This window comes from Crocodylus siamensis, chromosome 2 (assembly GCF_052110815.1).
Source record: "Crocodylus siamensis isolate JL-2025a chromosome 2, ASM5211081v1, whole genome shotgun sequence".
Lineage (NCBI taxonomy): Eukaryota > Metazoa > Chordata > Crocodylia > Crocodylidae > Crocodylus > Crocodylus siamensis.
The window spans coordinates 49,805,397-49,821,404 of record NC_143396.1 but is presented as its reverse complement, the minus strand read 5'-3'; the positions used below and the strand labels follow the sequence as shown (position 1 = coordinate 49,821,404).

Genomic DNA, 16,008 nt, shown 5'->3' with positions numbered 1-16,008 from the left:
ATATTCAACAGAATAACAGAAATGTACTGACGCACATCTGCTAAAGTAAATCTTAAGAGATGTTATTGCAGTACTTCATTGTTTTACAGAAAAAGGAGAATAAAGAAATGCACTTCAGTTCCCAAGAGGGACCCTAAACCTGAAAGGAAGCTATTAGTTTTAGTACTTTTGAAAGTCAAGCCATTTAAGGCACATACGTTTAATACTCTGGCCTCTTAGAAAAAGCTTACTTTCTACAGCGCAATTCTGCTGCAGTTACATAACCACAGAATTGCAAAGAATGTAAGGAACTATAACTTAAATGTGTAGACTACTTCCATTCTTAAGATATACTGTTTTTATACTTGCTATACAAAAACTTTTACTTTTTCACACTTACATGCATATAGCCACCATCACCACCTTCCCTGGTCCCTTGAACATCATAGCTGCTGTGCTGGTGCGTGGCTACACAAAGAAATAAGGGATGCTTAAAACAGACTGTTACACTGAATCAATAAAGCAGAAAAAATAGCTAAATACTGACTGTATGAAACGTCTTCAGTACAACTCGTATAGTTAGAATACCACAATTCTTAAAGGAGTTGAAAGTTACTCCTGAATAATATACCATATTTACTCAATTAGACAAGGTTTTCCACCCCCCATACCCATTTAACATGAGGGGAAAAAGCACCTTACCTTGCAACCAAACACGAGGCAACCTGGGGCAGGCAGCTGCTGTGGCTCCAGCCACAACTCAGGGTTGGGGCTGATACTGGAACCAAAGCAATGACTGCTCCCTGCCCCTCTCCACTGCCTCTGCATGTCATGTCACTCCTCCTGTGCAGCCCCTAGTCCCCACCCCCTCCCATCCCACCCCCACATTCTCCACACTGCACCTTATCCCCTCTGCCACACTCTTTCTTACCTTTGCCCTGCACCAACAAGCTCCACATCTGCTGCAGCCTGGGGCACAGAGCATGGCTCCAGCCCAGCCTAGTAACAGTGGCACATTACCAGCCCTGCTGTTCTAGCCTAGCCCTGTAGCAGCAGCACTGTTTCTACCAAGTCAGGCTAAAGCCATGCTCCATGCCCCAGGCTGCAGCAGGGGTGGAGCTGCCGGTGTGGAGCAAAGGTTAAGGGGGAGGAGATGGGGCAGAGACCTGAGACTGTGCGTGGCAAAAGCAAAGGGGGGGGGGGGGAACGACAGGAGAAAGAGGAAGTCAGGGCAACCTGAGGCTGCAGGCAGGGAAGGGGAAAGGCAGCATGGGGCAAGCTATCTGCCCCCCTCACTGCCTGTCCCATGACCTCTACACTGCCACCCATATGTGCCCCCCCACTACCTGCCCTACCACATGCCCCCCACCTGTCCCCTCATCACCTCTCCCCAACCACATACAGTAGTAGGGGGAGACTAATTTAAGACAATCCTCCAATAATTGGATTCGATACATGGAAAATTATAATACGTTTATAAAATTTTCTGTAGTTAGTTACCATAAACAACTCACTAGATGTGCCATTTGGGGCCCTAACAGATGTTCACTTAAATGTACCATATGATAGGATCCCCAATCCCAACAGGCGTGCCACATGTACATGGCAGGAGGCATGATTTTGAGATCAGATCTCAATGATGCTGTACTTGCCAGTTCATAAGCCCATGCTCTCCCTAAACCAGTAAACTGAAAGCAAGGTGGCCACAGGTCCAGGACTGGGTTCAATAATCAGCTTTCAGCCCAGCAGGGACAGCATGGGAGCTGGTTCCAGACCCCCAGTGCAGTCCCCACCATGGGCCAACAATCAGCCGATTGTCAGCCCAGTCAAAGTTGTTCTATATGTGGAACAATATTACTGCTAGTTTGCCATTTTAAGGCATCTTAAATTGGTACATATAAGCACACTTGTTATTTATTCCACAATTAACATAGGTCTTGGTGTTATGCATAGCCAAGAACACATGCCATTAGAAAGAACTGTAATGAAGAATAAGCAAGCACAGCAGCTTCTACCACAGGCCCATTTAACCAGAAACAGAAACAAGAGACCCACAGAATAAGGAATCTCTCTGCATGAAAGGAGCCATAAAAGTTGTTTAGAGCAAGGAGAGAGGAAAGTGAGCTTGGCAACAAGCGTTGAGAAAAATTAAAAACAAACAGACAAAGAGGAAATGAAATAAAAATAAAAGTTCAATTTGATTTTTTTTTAAACAGTGAATTCTGCATTGTACATATTCAGAGTCCAAAAGGTAGAATCACAGTTGGGAATGCAACTGTACAAAGCTCTCATCTAGTGGCCATTAAATGGGCTTTAAAACCATCATTGAAGTAGTGCTAAAAAGTTTAATGCTTCATTACAAGCAGATATAAAATGATACATTTAGGCATATCTAGGTATTTACATATATGCCCAACTGTGCAGTAACCTCTGGCATTTACACTTTCCTGCAAAATCTACCAAATTCTGCTATTGTTGCAAACTTTTTCTTAGAAATATGCTGTAACACCATACAAGTCAGGGAATTTTAATTAAAGGAATTAAACTAATTCTTACCTTAGTGTCTCCAAAGAAGTCTTTGTATTCCTTCAGTAACTTCTGATTTTTAAACAAATCTATGATAATACAACAACTGTAGTTAAATATAGCACTTATATTTGAAAACCTGAAAAATCATTTCCATGGTTACTTCTCATAGACAACTCAGATAAATTTGTTATGATATATCAATATATTTATATTAAACAGTGAAGTCTTGTCAAGCTAACACATATTAAAAAGAGATCTTTCTTTTCTTAATGGAATCCAGGAATAAGGTAAAAATGGCAGTGACATTGAAAATGTACTTACCTACTTAATCAAACACTGGCAAATTTACTCATAGCATAAATTACAAAGCTTGACAACTAATTTTAAGTCTCAGGAATGAGATTCTGTGCTTAAGAGGTACAGTACTAAATTCACAGTCCAACAGAAAGAGGGGCTTTCAACCACCTTTATATACAACAGATTCTGGGCTTTTTCATAGTACTTATTATAATAGACAATGTATCTGCCTGTCCCAGCACTGACCAGAGACCTCTAGAGATCTGTGCATTATGCCTATGCCTCAGTAGAACCCTCTTGCATTCTTGACATGACCCATATACCAGGGTTTGAGATTGGAAATTTATTATAAATTTCCTAGGTTCCCAAGTTGCCACACCAAGAGAATTTTTTGATCAGTGAATCTAGAGTTTTTAAAGCTGTTTTGCTATGCTCACTTCTTTTCACCTGGCATAGGGGAGAGGAGCTTGCATCAGATTCTTTCTTTCTTCAGCGCTCAACAATAAAAACCCTTCTCTCTTCCATTCTCCTGTGAATGTGTAACAAATGAAAAACTTATACTGCTCTCTATGAGATCCAAACTCCCAAAGTCCTATACAGTGTTGTACAAATGTAGACTGTTCAAGATGGCCCCTGCCCCCAAAACCTTGAAACTGAGGATGAAAAAGAGAGAATGCAAGCAAACATGACAAGTTTAGGCTACATGAAAAGCAGTCACCATTTCAAATACAAAGTGTTTCAACGCAGTCAATTTGTATCAACCCAGCAACATCCTACCACCATTTTTTTAAATGGAATCTGCTTTGCTTCAGAATAAAATCTAGAAACCTTTTGCCAACAGTTAGGCTTTTCAGGCTACAAGTCTGAAATCACCTGCCCAAATCTTTAAACATTTTCAATCCTTAGAGCCTGTACATAATGTATAGGAATAAGTTACTTTGCTGTGTGTAATTCCAAAGAGACAAACTATACAAGTATAGAAATATCTAAAAGATCAGGCCCTTTTATGCTTTCAGCTTAAATCAGTACTAAAATTACTTCCAAGAACTACAACAGGCCTCTAATTTTAAGTTGCACAACTGAAAAAGTTACATTAGCTGGCCAGTCCTTCCAAAGAGACAGAAGGAAAAATGGAAGCCCGTACAAGCTTTCCCTTACAGCATAAATATAGAACTAAAATTTTGTTTTAAAGCAAACAGTGGATGAATAAATAAGTTAAAAACTTTTAAACTAAAATTGCCAAAGATATACTTATTTCAGTGTTACACATATTTGCATAGCTTTTTTCCTGGTAAATAATGCATATGAGTAAAGTAAGGTAATAGGCAAAACAGGTAAAATGTAAACAATAAATAAGACTCAACAAAGGAAGTCATTCCTGATTGGACTATTGGACTGAAGTTTGCTCCATTTTTTTAATTGTCCTTTAACAGCTAACAAATGAATGAAAAATTATAGCTACTGCTTTTCAGTCACATCTCATACCCCATTCAACCCTCACACTTGAGCACGTGTCCGCAAATAAAAACAAGAAAATTCCAAAAGTAACAAATCAGTAGGGCTGGCAAAATTTCACCATCAGTTTTCTTTCGATGCTGTTTCGACTCGTTTCAAAGTCGAAACAGCAAAACCCAAATGAAACAGATATTGCTGAAACAACCTCGAAACAAAACGAGGCAAGTCAAAACATTTTGCTGTTTCAACGCGTTTCAAAGTTTCGCCCGTAGAGTATAATGGGAAAGGATGAAACAGCCTATAACTTTGGCATTTCTGGCCTGACTTGAATGAAGCTTACAGAAATGGTAGCCCCTTCTAAGGGCACAATGCCTGCCAAGTTTCAAGGAAATAGGTGTACGGAGTTCGGGGAAACTTCAATACTTTGGGGTGCAGGCAAAATTCCCTTGTATGCGTTAAGCCACAGCGGGATCAAGACGGCAGGCATACTAGCTCCTGCTGAGGCCACAAAGCCTGCCAAGTTTCAAGGAGGTAGGTGCAGCAGTTTGGGGGAAACTGTACCTCAGCTGAGAACAAGCAAAACTCGTGACATGGGTGACACTGTGTATGTTAAGGCACAGCAGGGTGAAAGCTACAGGTTTGCTAGCCCCTACTGAGGCCATGAAGCCTGCCAGCTATTAAGAAGATAGATGCAGGGGCGTTCCAGGGCCCTGCACCTATAGCTGCTGACAGGCAAGACTCATGACATGGGTGCTTGTGCAACTGACTGTGTCTGTCTTGGGGCAGAGGGGGGTGAAAACTGCAGGCCTGCTAGGCCGTGCTGCAGCCACGATGTTGGCTACAAAGGACCAACTTGCAGGATCATCATAAAATTCTAGTTTATTACAGATACAAAAAAAAGTCAGATCATAAGCCTTGGGGCTGATCCCCTCAAACACACACACACACACACACACACACACACACACACACACACACACACACACACAGAGTAGCTAGCTATGAATACTAATAACACTGGTGTCAAGATACACCTATCCCCAAGCACTGGAGTCTGCCATCGATGGCCAGTCGAGGCTTCTTTCAGTGCGATGTTGCTTCAGAAGGCGGTCGTTAGCTGATCCTTCTGGCTGGACAGGCAGGGTGCTCATCTTAAGGAGGGCACCACTGGGGGTCATTCTTCGCTGCCTTTTATCCTTCTCTGGCAGACTTTGGTGACTCCCCAGTTCTCAAGCTTGTCCAATCCAGGAGTCACCAACTTTGTAGGACGTCCCCCTTGGTGGCTGCTGGATGGCAGCTGTCAATGCCAGGGGTCATGTCTGCCAGTACATGCAGTCATGTGAGTCCATTGATAAATTTTGATTAATTCACTGCCATAATGAATAGGGCTCTGAGAATGGTTGATCAGGGGGTATTCAGTCCCAAGAGTCGGTCTCCAGCATTCACTAGTTCAAACCAGGGCTTTTGTACCTTTAACAGTGATGTTTCAAGGAGTTCCCAGCTCTGTACTGATTCTTTATTCTCCTTAGTCTGTAGTTTCCTAGGTGTTAATCCTTGCTCATTAACTCATTATTGTAGCTAGCTACTGTGTTATGCAACCAATCACGTTTCACCCAGGGACCAGCTCAAAACAGGGAGATGGCAGTTCAATTACCACGTTTGTCAACATTGTAATATGGTACAACTTTCTTTTAAACAAAGTACATTAGTTACAAAGTTAAAAAGCATAAAATATAAAAAGGGTAAAATGCCACACCACATACAACAAATAGACTAAACACAAATGAGGGGGAGACAGAGTGATGCAGAATACTATTTTACACCCATAAAAGCACCTACAAGATACATTTATTACAAGCACACCTTAACTTTGTAACACATGTACTTTGTTTAAAAGTAAGTTGTACCATATAACAACGTTAGCACCAGTGCTTAGTATTCATAGTTTGTGTGTGTGGCGTATGGCGGGATCAACCCCAAAGTTTATGATCTGACTTTTGCATCCATCTAATAAGCTAGAATTTTATGATGATCCTGCAAGTTGGTCCTTTGTAGCAAACATCATGGCCACAGCAGGGTCTAAAAGGGCTGCAGTTTTCACACCCCTCTGTCCCAAGACAGACACGACACAGTCAGATGCACAAGCACCCATGTCATGTCGTGAGTTTTGCCTGTCAGCAGCTAGAGGTGCAGGGTCCCAGAACCCCCCTGCACCTATCTCCTCGAAACTTGGCAGGCTTCATGCCCTCACAAGGGGCTACCATTCCTAAAGTTTCATCCACACCAAGCCAGAAATGACAAGGTTATAGCCTGTTTTGACCTTCCTCATTATATCCTATGGGTGAAATGTCAAAACAGCAAAACTGTTTTGATGGAACGGAACAGCTGTTTCGAATCAAAACAAAATTCCAAACAGAACACTGTTCTGACAAAACACTGAAACACTGCTCGAAACGGAACGCTGCCATTTCGCACAGCCCTACAAATCAGTTCTCCTTCCCTTAGGCCATTTGTTGAGCAGCATTCCTAATATATAAATTATTATTGTTTAGATTTGTATCTCACCCTTTCCAGGTTGCCCCCGAAAAGTGAGATGTGCTTATCCATTTAAAACAAATTAAAAGCAAAGTGCATCACCTCCAAATTACAGAAACAATGTGATAAATTGTATGTTGCAAGTGGAAACTTTTTTCTGTACGAGTCTTCACACTATTTCTTGACCTTTTTCTAGTTCTGACTTATGCAATAAGCCGTTATATGCTAAAAGTTAATAATCAAAATAAACAGATAATACGTAGCCAAACAAGTGCTATAAACACAAAACAGATAAAGCAAAGATTTAACACTGGGTTGGGGAGTTTGAATTTGTGAAAGTTCCCCATACAGGAGGCAAAGCATTCTTCAAAACCAATTAAGATGTTTATCATCTATCCACAAAAAAGCAAGAAAGTTTCCATTAAGAATAACCTGAAGGTTGTATGTATGCAACGCAGTCAGTATGCATTATATTCAGAGAAGAATGTGTAGTATTTCTTATGCTAGCACTCTGGAGTGAGATCTCTACCTCAAACAAACATGTCTGTTAACACATCACCCTCACATCAATGCACATCTTCCTAAAAAAAATTATAAGACTGGAGTTCAGTAACCTATAAAGCATTTGTAGATACCTGAAAATTGCACTTACTTTCTCTGTATTCTATCTCTGCTTCTTTACGTCGTTTTCTCTCTCTAGCAAGAGCTTCTGGGCTACCCCAAACTTCTAAAGACCTGCACAAAATACAAGTGAATAATTTGGGAATTCTTTTGATTTACACAAACAAATCTTCGTGTAACAATGTATGGGGAAGTTCTCTATACGGTTTTTGATTGGACAAGGCTTATCCAACAGGGAAGCATAATGGCTAACATTTGCTCCAAAAGTTAGCCTCATGGATAAAAACCTTTCAGACAAAGAAACATTAGAGCTCTTTTTAAAAACCATACAATGTAGTCTTCTATTCTGTTCATGACTCCTAGCTACAACAATAGGGGTGACAAAATGGTTTAGAGATGCAGAAAAAAAAAAACCAAAAAAAAAAACACTACTGTCCCTTTCATAAGAAGGGTTATCAAAAATTATATAGTATTTATCATCTTCTTAAATAATCTAAATTAAATAAACCAAATTATTCCATTTAAAAAAAACAAAAACAAAAAAAACACAACATACACATACAACCAGATTCTTACTTTGTCTCTACATCTGATCGTAAAAACACAGTGAAAGCTTCAGTGTCATCATGGGGGCTTCGTCGTCTAATTTTTCTCAGCTGTTCCAGATCACTAAGGAAAGATGGGCATGGATTACTGCTAGTAAGAGTTAAGTTCCTATTATACATAAGACATATAATGTAATAGTTCAAATATATTTACTCTTACTTAAAAATAGGATACATTTTGTAACTAAAATGGTATACAGTAAAAGTTCTGTTAACCAGCATCTTACAAGCTGGCGTGCTCTGTTAACCAGCATGCCAGCTTGTAAGATAAAGTGAAACCAGAAGCCTCCACCATGGCACTTCCAGTTTCTCTGAGCCCCCACAGCCTGGGGCAAAGCAGCCTGCACTGCCGAGCCCCCACAGTCCAGGGACATGACAGGCTGTGCAGGGCTCTGTGAGGCCCGCCTTCCTGTGCCGTGGGGCCCACAGGAGGGTCCGCAATGTAGCAAGAGGGGTGGTGGGAGAAACGGCAGCCCAGGCCACTCAATTAATGAGCACATTCCTGGGGGATGCTGCATAACAGCTTTTACTGTACTACCTTTTTCTTCAGTTTTGTATGTTTAAAGACGTAGGCAAGCTGTTTAAGAAAATTATGCTGGCACACATCCACGAGGGGCCAGCAGGGGACGGCATGCTTAGGGGCAACCAACACGGGTTCATCAGTGGCAGGTCCTGTCAGACCAACCTGGTGGTCTTTTATGATCAGATCACTAAATCATTAGATGCAGGGGTAGCAGTGGACATAGTCTTCCTGGACTTTCGGAAGGCTTTCAACACTGTCTCTCACCCTGTTCCCATTAAGAAACTGGGGGACTGTAGTGTCGACACCCACACAGTCAAATGGGTCGCCAACTGGCTGGAGGGCCGCACCCAGAGAGTGGTGGTGGATGGGTCATTCTCAGCCTGGAAGGACGTGGGCAGTGGGGTTCCGCAGGGCTCGGTCCTCGGGCCCTCACTGTTCAACATCTTCATCAGTGACTTGGACGAGGGGGTAAAAAGCACCCTGTTCAAATTTGCTGATGACACTAAGATGTGGGGGGACGTGAGCACTCTAGAAGGAAGCAACAGGCTGCAATCGGACCTAGACAGGTTACAAGGGTGGGCGGATGAGAATAGGATGGGATTCAACACAGACAAGTGCGAAGCGATGCACCTGGGGAGGAACAACCAGCACCATACCTACAGGTTGGGGAATTACCCTCGTCAGCAGAGGCAGAAAAGGAACTTGGAGTCATCACTGACTCCAAGATGAACATGGGCCGGCAGTGTGGGGACGCGGTCAGGAAGGCCAACCGTACCTTGTCATGCATCCACAGATGCATCTCGAGCAGGTTCAAAGAGGTGATCCTCCCCCTCTATGCAACACTGGTCAAGCCACAGCTGGAGTACTGCATCCAGTTCTGGGCACCGCACTTCAAGAGGGATGTGGACAGTGGAGAGGGTCCAGAGGAGGGCCACTCGCATGACCAGGGGACAGCAGGGCAGGCCCTATGAGGAGAGGCTACGGACCTGAATCTGTTCAGCCTCCAAAAGAGAAGGCTGAGGGGGGATCTAGTGGCCTGTTATAAGCTAGTCAGGGGGGATCAGCAGGCATTGGGGGAGTCACTGTTCCCACAAGCACTGCCAGGAGTGACCAGGAATAACGGTCACAAGCTGGTAGAGGGTAGATTTAGGCTAGATATCAGGAGGCACTACTTCACAGTCAGGGCGGCTAGGATCTGGAACCAACTTCCAAGAGAAGTGGTGTAGGCTTCTACCCTGGGGGTCTAAGAGGAGGTTAGATGAACACCTTGCTGGGGTCATTTGACCCCAGTACTCTTTCCTGCCATGGCAGGGGGTCAGACTAGATGATCTACTCAGGTCCCTTCTGACCCTAGAAAATAAGAAACTATGAAACTATGACATAAAACTTAAATTTAAGGGTTTTGTGAGTTTTTTACTTAAAAGTTCAATAGCAATAAAAATTGTAACAAGCAATATTTAAAAGTTACTTTTGTTGGTCAAATACAAATGCAAGTCACTCTTCAGACAATAAATTAAGAAACATTCCCTCTTTATCCTCTTTGGTGGCTACCTGTTTGGAAATTAAAGTTCACATGACACTAGAAAAAGCTAAAGAGATTAGCTCCAGTACCCAGGTGACATACTATTATTGAAAAAATGGGTGTGTTTCAGGCTGCATTAATACTGTTGCTGTGGTGTTTAGCTACCAATTTCTTGCTTTAACAGATATGATTGGTGCAGCCCCATAGGAGACAAATGATGGGGTACAGTTACGCTAGCTCCAAACTGAAGGCAACATAACTGCATTTGCATAGTGCTTCTTAGAATGGATTTTTTATATATTATATATATATATATATATATATAAAACCCAACACCTCCAGCTAGGGTTTACCCCAGACTTCCAAATCAGTCCATAAGCAGGAAGATGGGTCACAGAAAGCACCATGTTAAGACAGGACATGCCCACTTCACACACTGACTCCCATCGCATTATTGCAGCATGATGAACGGACTAATCCGTTCTAAGAAGCACTATGCAAACGCAGTTATATTGCCTTCAGTTGGGAGCTAGCGTAACTGTACCCCATCATTTGTCTCCTATGGGGCTGCACCAATCATATATCTGTTAAAGTTGGGTAAAATCACTTTACTCTACGCTATATATATGGGAGAAGGAGAGAGTAAAGTGATTTTACCCAACACCTCCAGCTAGGGTTTACCCCAAACACACACACACACACACACACACACACACACAAAGTGGTTTTACACACACTCTCTCTCTAGGAAAGAGAAAGTATCAACCTAATCAAATCAGTCAGCATGATATAATTAACTTGAAACTTAGCCACCTTTCAGAAGATATGCCAATCTAGACTACAATGTCATACATACATTACAACAGTGCTATGCCATTCATATGCACCAGATATCATTTTTGAAAAATATCTTCACAAATCAAAAACATCTAAACAACTATAATTTCAACTCAAACTACTGTACCTGGATTTAAGACAAAATTCATTTATCGCTCTCACTCCAGTGATGAAATTATTCTGTGTATATTTTGGTCCATACTCTCTCTTTTTAAGGACTGCTTTAACTTTAAAAACAGAAAAAGAAAAAAAACAAGAGAAAAAGTCATAGTATTATTACGTGCAACTGAAAGTCATTTATGGAAACCACTATAGCAGAAAGAATTTAGGGGCAATTTAGTCCAACCTGAAATATGGGGTCCCCCCACCATCAGCTGAAAACAAACTTTCAAATTGTTGTTCCTGCCACTAATTTTGAGGTACAGAAACAAAATGACAGAATTCATGGAAAATGGTATACTGCCATGCACAGTAAACAAGGAAAATTATAAATTTGCTCAAACTGGAAATAAATATTCCTTAAGAATAGAAAGTAATTAATTTTGTCCTTGAATACAATGAAATATTTTTCACAACAAATATATTAAAAATCTACAGTCTAGCAGGTCACTGAAGGCTTGGGATGTTAGAAAAATAAATTTGTTAATTTCAGTGAATGCTGTACTTACTCGTCTATAAAACTAGGTTCCCCACCGAGTCAACATGGGGGAGGGTTAGACTAAATACTCGACCAGTGGCAGAGGGTTAGACTAAATTCAAAAAGAGGTTGGAAAAACACCTGTCTGGGGTCGTGTGATCCCAGCATGTGCTCTGGCCGGTGGCGGGGGGGTTAGACTAGATGATCTGGGGTCAGGTCCCTTCTGACCCCAAACTACTATGAAACTATGAAAGAGTGAAGAGAAAGCTCCTCCATCTTATATTTACATACAAGGAAACCTCACTAAGTATATCACCTATCATTAAGCTGCTGCCAAAAGCAGCACATACTCAGCAATGAAAACCAACTATGAAGTTAATTAAATGCAGCCAACACTGAGCATGACTATAAAACACATGGTTGATATAAGACAAACATACCAATGGGAACTACCAAGTTGGGAACCACTGTACTAACCCATCTCTTTTTAGACTGCAGACAAGCATACTGCAGACCCACAGCCATCCCTTTTTTTATACTCAATATAAAAATAAAAACAAAAAAGAGTTAGCTGCCAGTTCACGTATGCCAGTCACTTCCAGACTTCTGATCTGGCAACTAACACTTCATGGCCTACTACCAGGCTGTAGCCCAAGAGTTGTTTTGTTTTTTGTTTTTTTTTGCACCAGTCCTGGAAGCACTGCAATACCAGGTCAATGCATGGAGTGGACAGAGCACGGGCCGGTTCCACCAACCAATACCAAAAAGAATTTGCTCGACATGAGCGCGGAAGGAGCTCGCCTACGTGGTCACGCTGCTTCCCCTGTAGCCCAAGAATTGTGGACCTCTGGGTTAGTATAACCCCCCTGAATAACACATGTAATAGCACCCATAGCATGCAGTTCCCCATAGCACTGACTCTTTTTCCACTCATGGTGAGCCACTACACCGAATACCTTTCAACTTCCTCTTCACTCCCACAGCTGAGCAGAACCTTCCTGTTTTTAAACCAGCCTTAAATGTCTGGCAAATATTACTGAACAGGACCCTATACAGCTTACCCAGAATCCTCCTCTCATCCCCCCTCAGCTACCACATACGATTAGTGTGGTCCCACCCTCCATGAGATGGAACAAGACCAGACTCATCTGCACAAAAGTCTTTGGAGTACCCCAGGACTCATGACAAGAACACCCAATGCCAGTCATGAGTGGGGGGGCTAACTGGCACATGGGTCCTTTGTGGGGGGAGGAGGGGGGATCTAGACCAAGCACACATACTAAACAGTGCTGAGCTATGGGGCTGAAATGCTATTAACTTTGCTGTGGCCTAGCCCAATGAACTACATGGAAATCACTGAGCCTTTTGGCTTTGGATTAACGCCATGCATAGTTTGTACTATATACCAGTAGGTACAGAAGTGCTGCTTAAGAGTGGGTTATGGAGTACCTGTACTAAAGCTTGCAGCAGGTTTAAAAAAAGAGTAAACTGCATCTGTTCTGGATAAACCTAGTCTATGGGTACCTGTAGTTGCTTCCTATATGCAAGTTACTACAAGCATGTTTATTTTTAGGTTAGTCTTTTCAAATTTGTTCCTCACTTCCATGTGCTCAGAGAGCAGAATCTGAATGTAAGGAAAAAGGGAAGAGGCTGCTAGGGAAAGAAGCTGGGGTGAAGGGCATAGGCTGAGGGCAAGAGGGTGACCTGATCCCTCATATTTATTTTCCTTCCTGTAGCAGTGGGAAGGGGACAAATTCATGGCAAACCTCCAATAATTAGAGGAGGAAATAATTATTATACCTGGAAAAAATAAATACATAGGTTGTCCATATATAGAATCTAATTATTGTAAGGTCATTTTATAATCTGGATCATTTGATATTCAAGTAAATACAGCAATTCCTCATTTAACATTGTTACAGAACAGACCTTTTCATCTTTTTAAAAATAAACGAGAATAAAACAAGCTGTATTTTTGCGCTTTACCTACTATTTTCCAGAAGTTCTCTCTCCAAGTTGTATTTTGCTATGCAGATATGTAACACTTAAAATATATATTCATGTAGATGATAACAAGATGACACTAACCAGTTGTACATATTTTAAATGCAAATTCAGCCTTTATTGATTTATACCATTGCTGACTGCTCTTTGGTACATACATAAACTTCTTTAGACTTAGCTCACTAATAACCATAATATTATTTATGCCAAAAAGATATTACACACATAGCCATGAGATATCCATTACAATTACTGAAAAGCATTAGGGCAGAAGGTAGCACTGGCCTGTGCCTTAGAGACTAATCAGTTTAGAGAAGCATGAGTTTCCATAGGTAGCAACCTTCTTCATCAGATGCTACAAATGTAACTTAAGTATTAAAGAAAAACACTTCTCTGAAAACATACAAATAAGATTTCCAGTCTAGAAGAAACTATTGTAACAACCTGGCCTCATGCCTAATAGAATCTCACCCATTAATATCTGCAACTAGATACCTTTCTATAGACTTCAAATTACTAAGAATTGGCTACATTTCATAGTAAAATATTCAAAAGACTAAATTACACTAACTGTTAAAGATCCATCTTTTTTCTCCTCCAAATTCTGAAATTTTCAAAGCAAAAACGGAGTGGCTGATACTAAGCAACTCATAAGCAAAACAGATTTCAGCGTAGATTTACAAAAATAATCTGGCACATTTCTAGTATTCAATGTAGATTAAAAAAGAAATGGTGTTATTAAGTACTTCAAAAGCATTTTAGAATACATGAGGCATCACTCTTCAAACCCACAATGCATTCTGTTGTGAAAGTGACAAGGCAACAGCTCTAGTAGAAGAGAACCTCTCCGCTGGGTGGGTAGCAAATGAATACGGACATCTGTCAGCTAGGTTGTAGCTCCTGTGTTCTATTTCTTTTATTTTTGTTTTTAAACAAGTCCTTAACTTGTTTACTAACCTTGACATCTTGAAAAAATAAAAACAATTCTAGTTTATGTTTTTCCTCAAAAGAAATGCAGTTAATAGCAGCAAAAGGGTAACATGTTGACACAACCGTTCCAAAAAGCATCAGAGTATCAAAAACATATCTGAGTATGTTCACAAAGAATTACAAAACAAAAAGTGGTAGTACTGAGGTGATGTTGTAGCTAGGACAGTCCAGGAAAGGTGTGAAAAGCAAAGATTTTTGTGGGTGGTATCATTTATTGGACCAACTGGGCACATCTATATGTAACGTTACTGTGTCATACTGCCATAGCATAGCACTCTCAGGCAAAAACCGTGATGCTTTAGCTACATCACTGTAGCGATGTGCTCCTTCAGTACAGCATGTTGCTATGGTGACAGCAGCTAAAAATAACTGTGCACGTGCAGGCTGTTACTGTGCCATCATTTTGTATTTGTAAAAAGAAGTTCTAAATGATGGCGCAGTAACAAGAGCATTGTAGGGGCATGTGTAGATGCGCCCGCTGTACAGTTGGTAGAGACATGGAACCCAAAAGCTTGTCGAAGTATCCAAACCTGAAGAAGGTACCTGGAAAGCTGGTCTACGAAACAGAAAATAGACTTAAAAAAAAAAAAAAGGCACTTTTAAGTTGGCCTTGTCATTACACCACACTAGAAAAACTTTACACACTTAAATAAAACTATCCAAGATTATGAGGACTTTAAGGTTAGACTATCCCCTTAACAACACAGATTAACAAGTGCATTGTTACTTAGGCTATGGGCAAGTATCCATTTCTAGCGCTGCAAATTTCTGGGAAAATTTGCTGTGAAGTTTGCTGGGAAATATGCAGTAGTAGAAATCTTCCCTGAGAGAGGGGTAGAAGTCCAACTGCTGGGAACTCCCTCACCCCATGATCCCCTCCCCAAACCAAAGTCACCAGGGGGAGCTGCAGCTGGACTCCTCCCAATTTTATGAGGACTCCAGGTGCAGGGACACACAAGAGGATTCAGGAACAGAGAGCAGAGAAGGAAGCTGGACACATGTGTGGCCCCACACACAGGCGTGCCCCCTTACCTGACTGGAGGCAGATGCAGACGCAACAGTGGAGGCAGCAATGGGGACAGCAGCAGCTGATCCCTGTAAGGTTAAGTGGGGCAGAGGGAGCCGGCACAGCTGAGCTGGATCCCGAGAGGAAGCCCCCCAGATCCCTTTCAGTTGAGCCGGTAAGGAGTCACATGCAAACAGAGCACAAACAGGCATGTTCTGTAAGGGTGTGTCAGCATTTGGGCAGGCGGGCAAGCAGGAGAGGCCAGGAGGAGGAAGGCTATGGCAAAGGTAAGGCAAAGACACCGCACCAAAATAAATAAATAAATAAATAAATAAAATAAAATGGTGTGGATGCAGAGTGCAGCTAGGGCCCCTGCCATGGGCCGGTGCCCACCCAGGGCTTCTCTGAGGCCTCCACCCAGACAGAGCCCACAGGGCCCTGGTGTCACCCTGCCCCCTGGCCTGCGGG

General features: G+C 41.8%; 1 protein-coding gene across 5 annotated transcripts in view; it reads right to left on the bottom strand.

The window, feature by feature from the left end:
• SLC30A9 (solute carrier family 30 member 9) overlaps positions 1-16,008 on the bottom strand; it is a 76,764-nt gene that overhangs the window by 40,492 nt on the left and 20,264 nt on the right. For all 5 annotated transcript variants that reach the window (XM_090035848.1, XM_090035845.1, XM_090035846.1 and 2 more), the window contains 5 exons: positions 11,031-11,130; positions 7,993-8,085; positions 7,448-7,530; positions 2,536-2,594; positions 380-447 (listed from right to left, as the gene is read on the bottom strand). In XM_090035848.1, the coding sequence (XP_089891974.1) occupies positions 380-447; positions 2,536-2,594; positions 7,448-7,530; positions 7,993-8,085; positions 11,031-11,130 (403 nt within the window). The remainder of the gene's footprint in view (positions 1-379; positions 448-2,535; positions 2,595-7,447; positions 7,531-7,992; positions 8,086-11,030; positions 11,131-16,008) is intronic.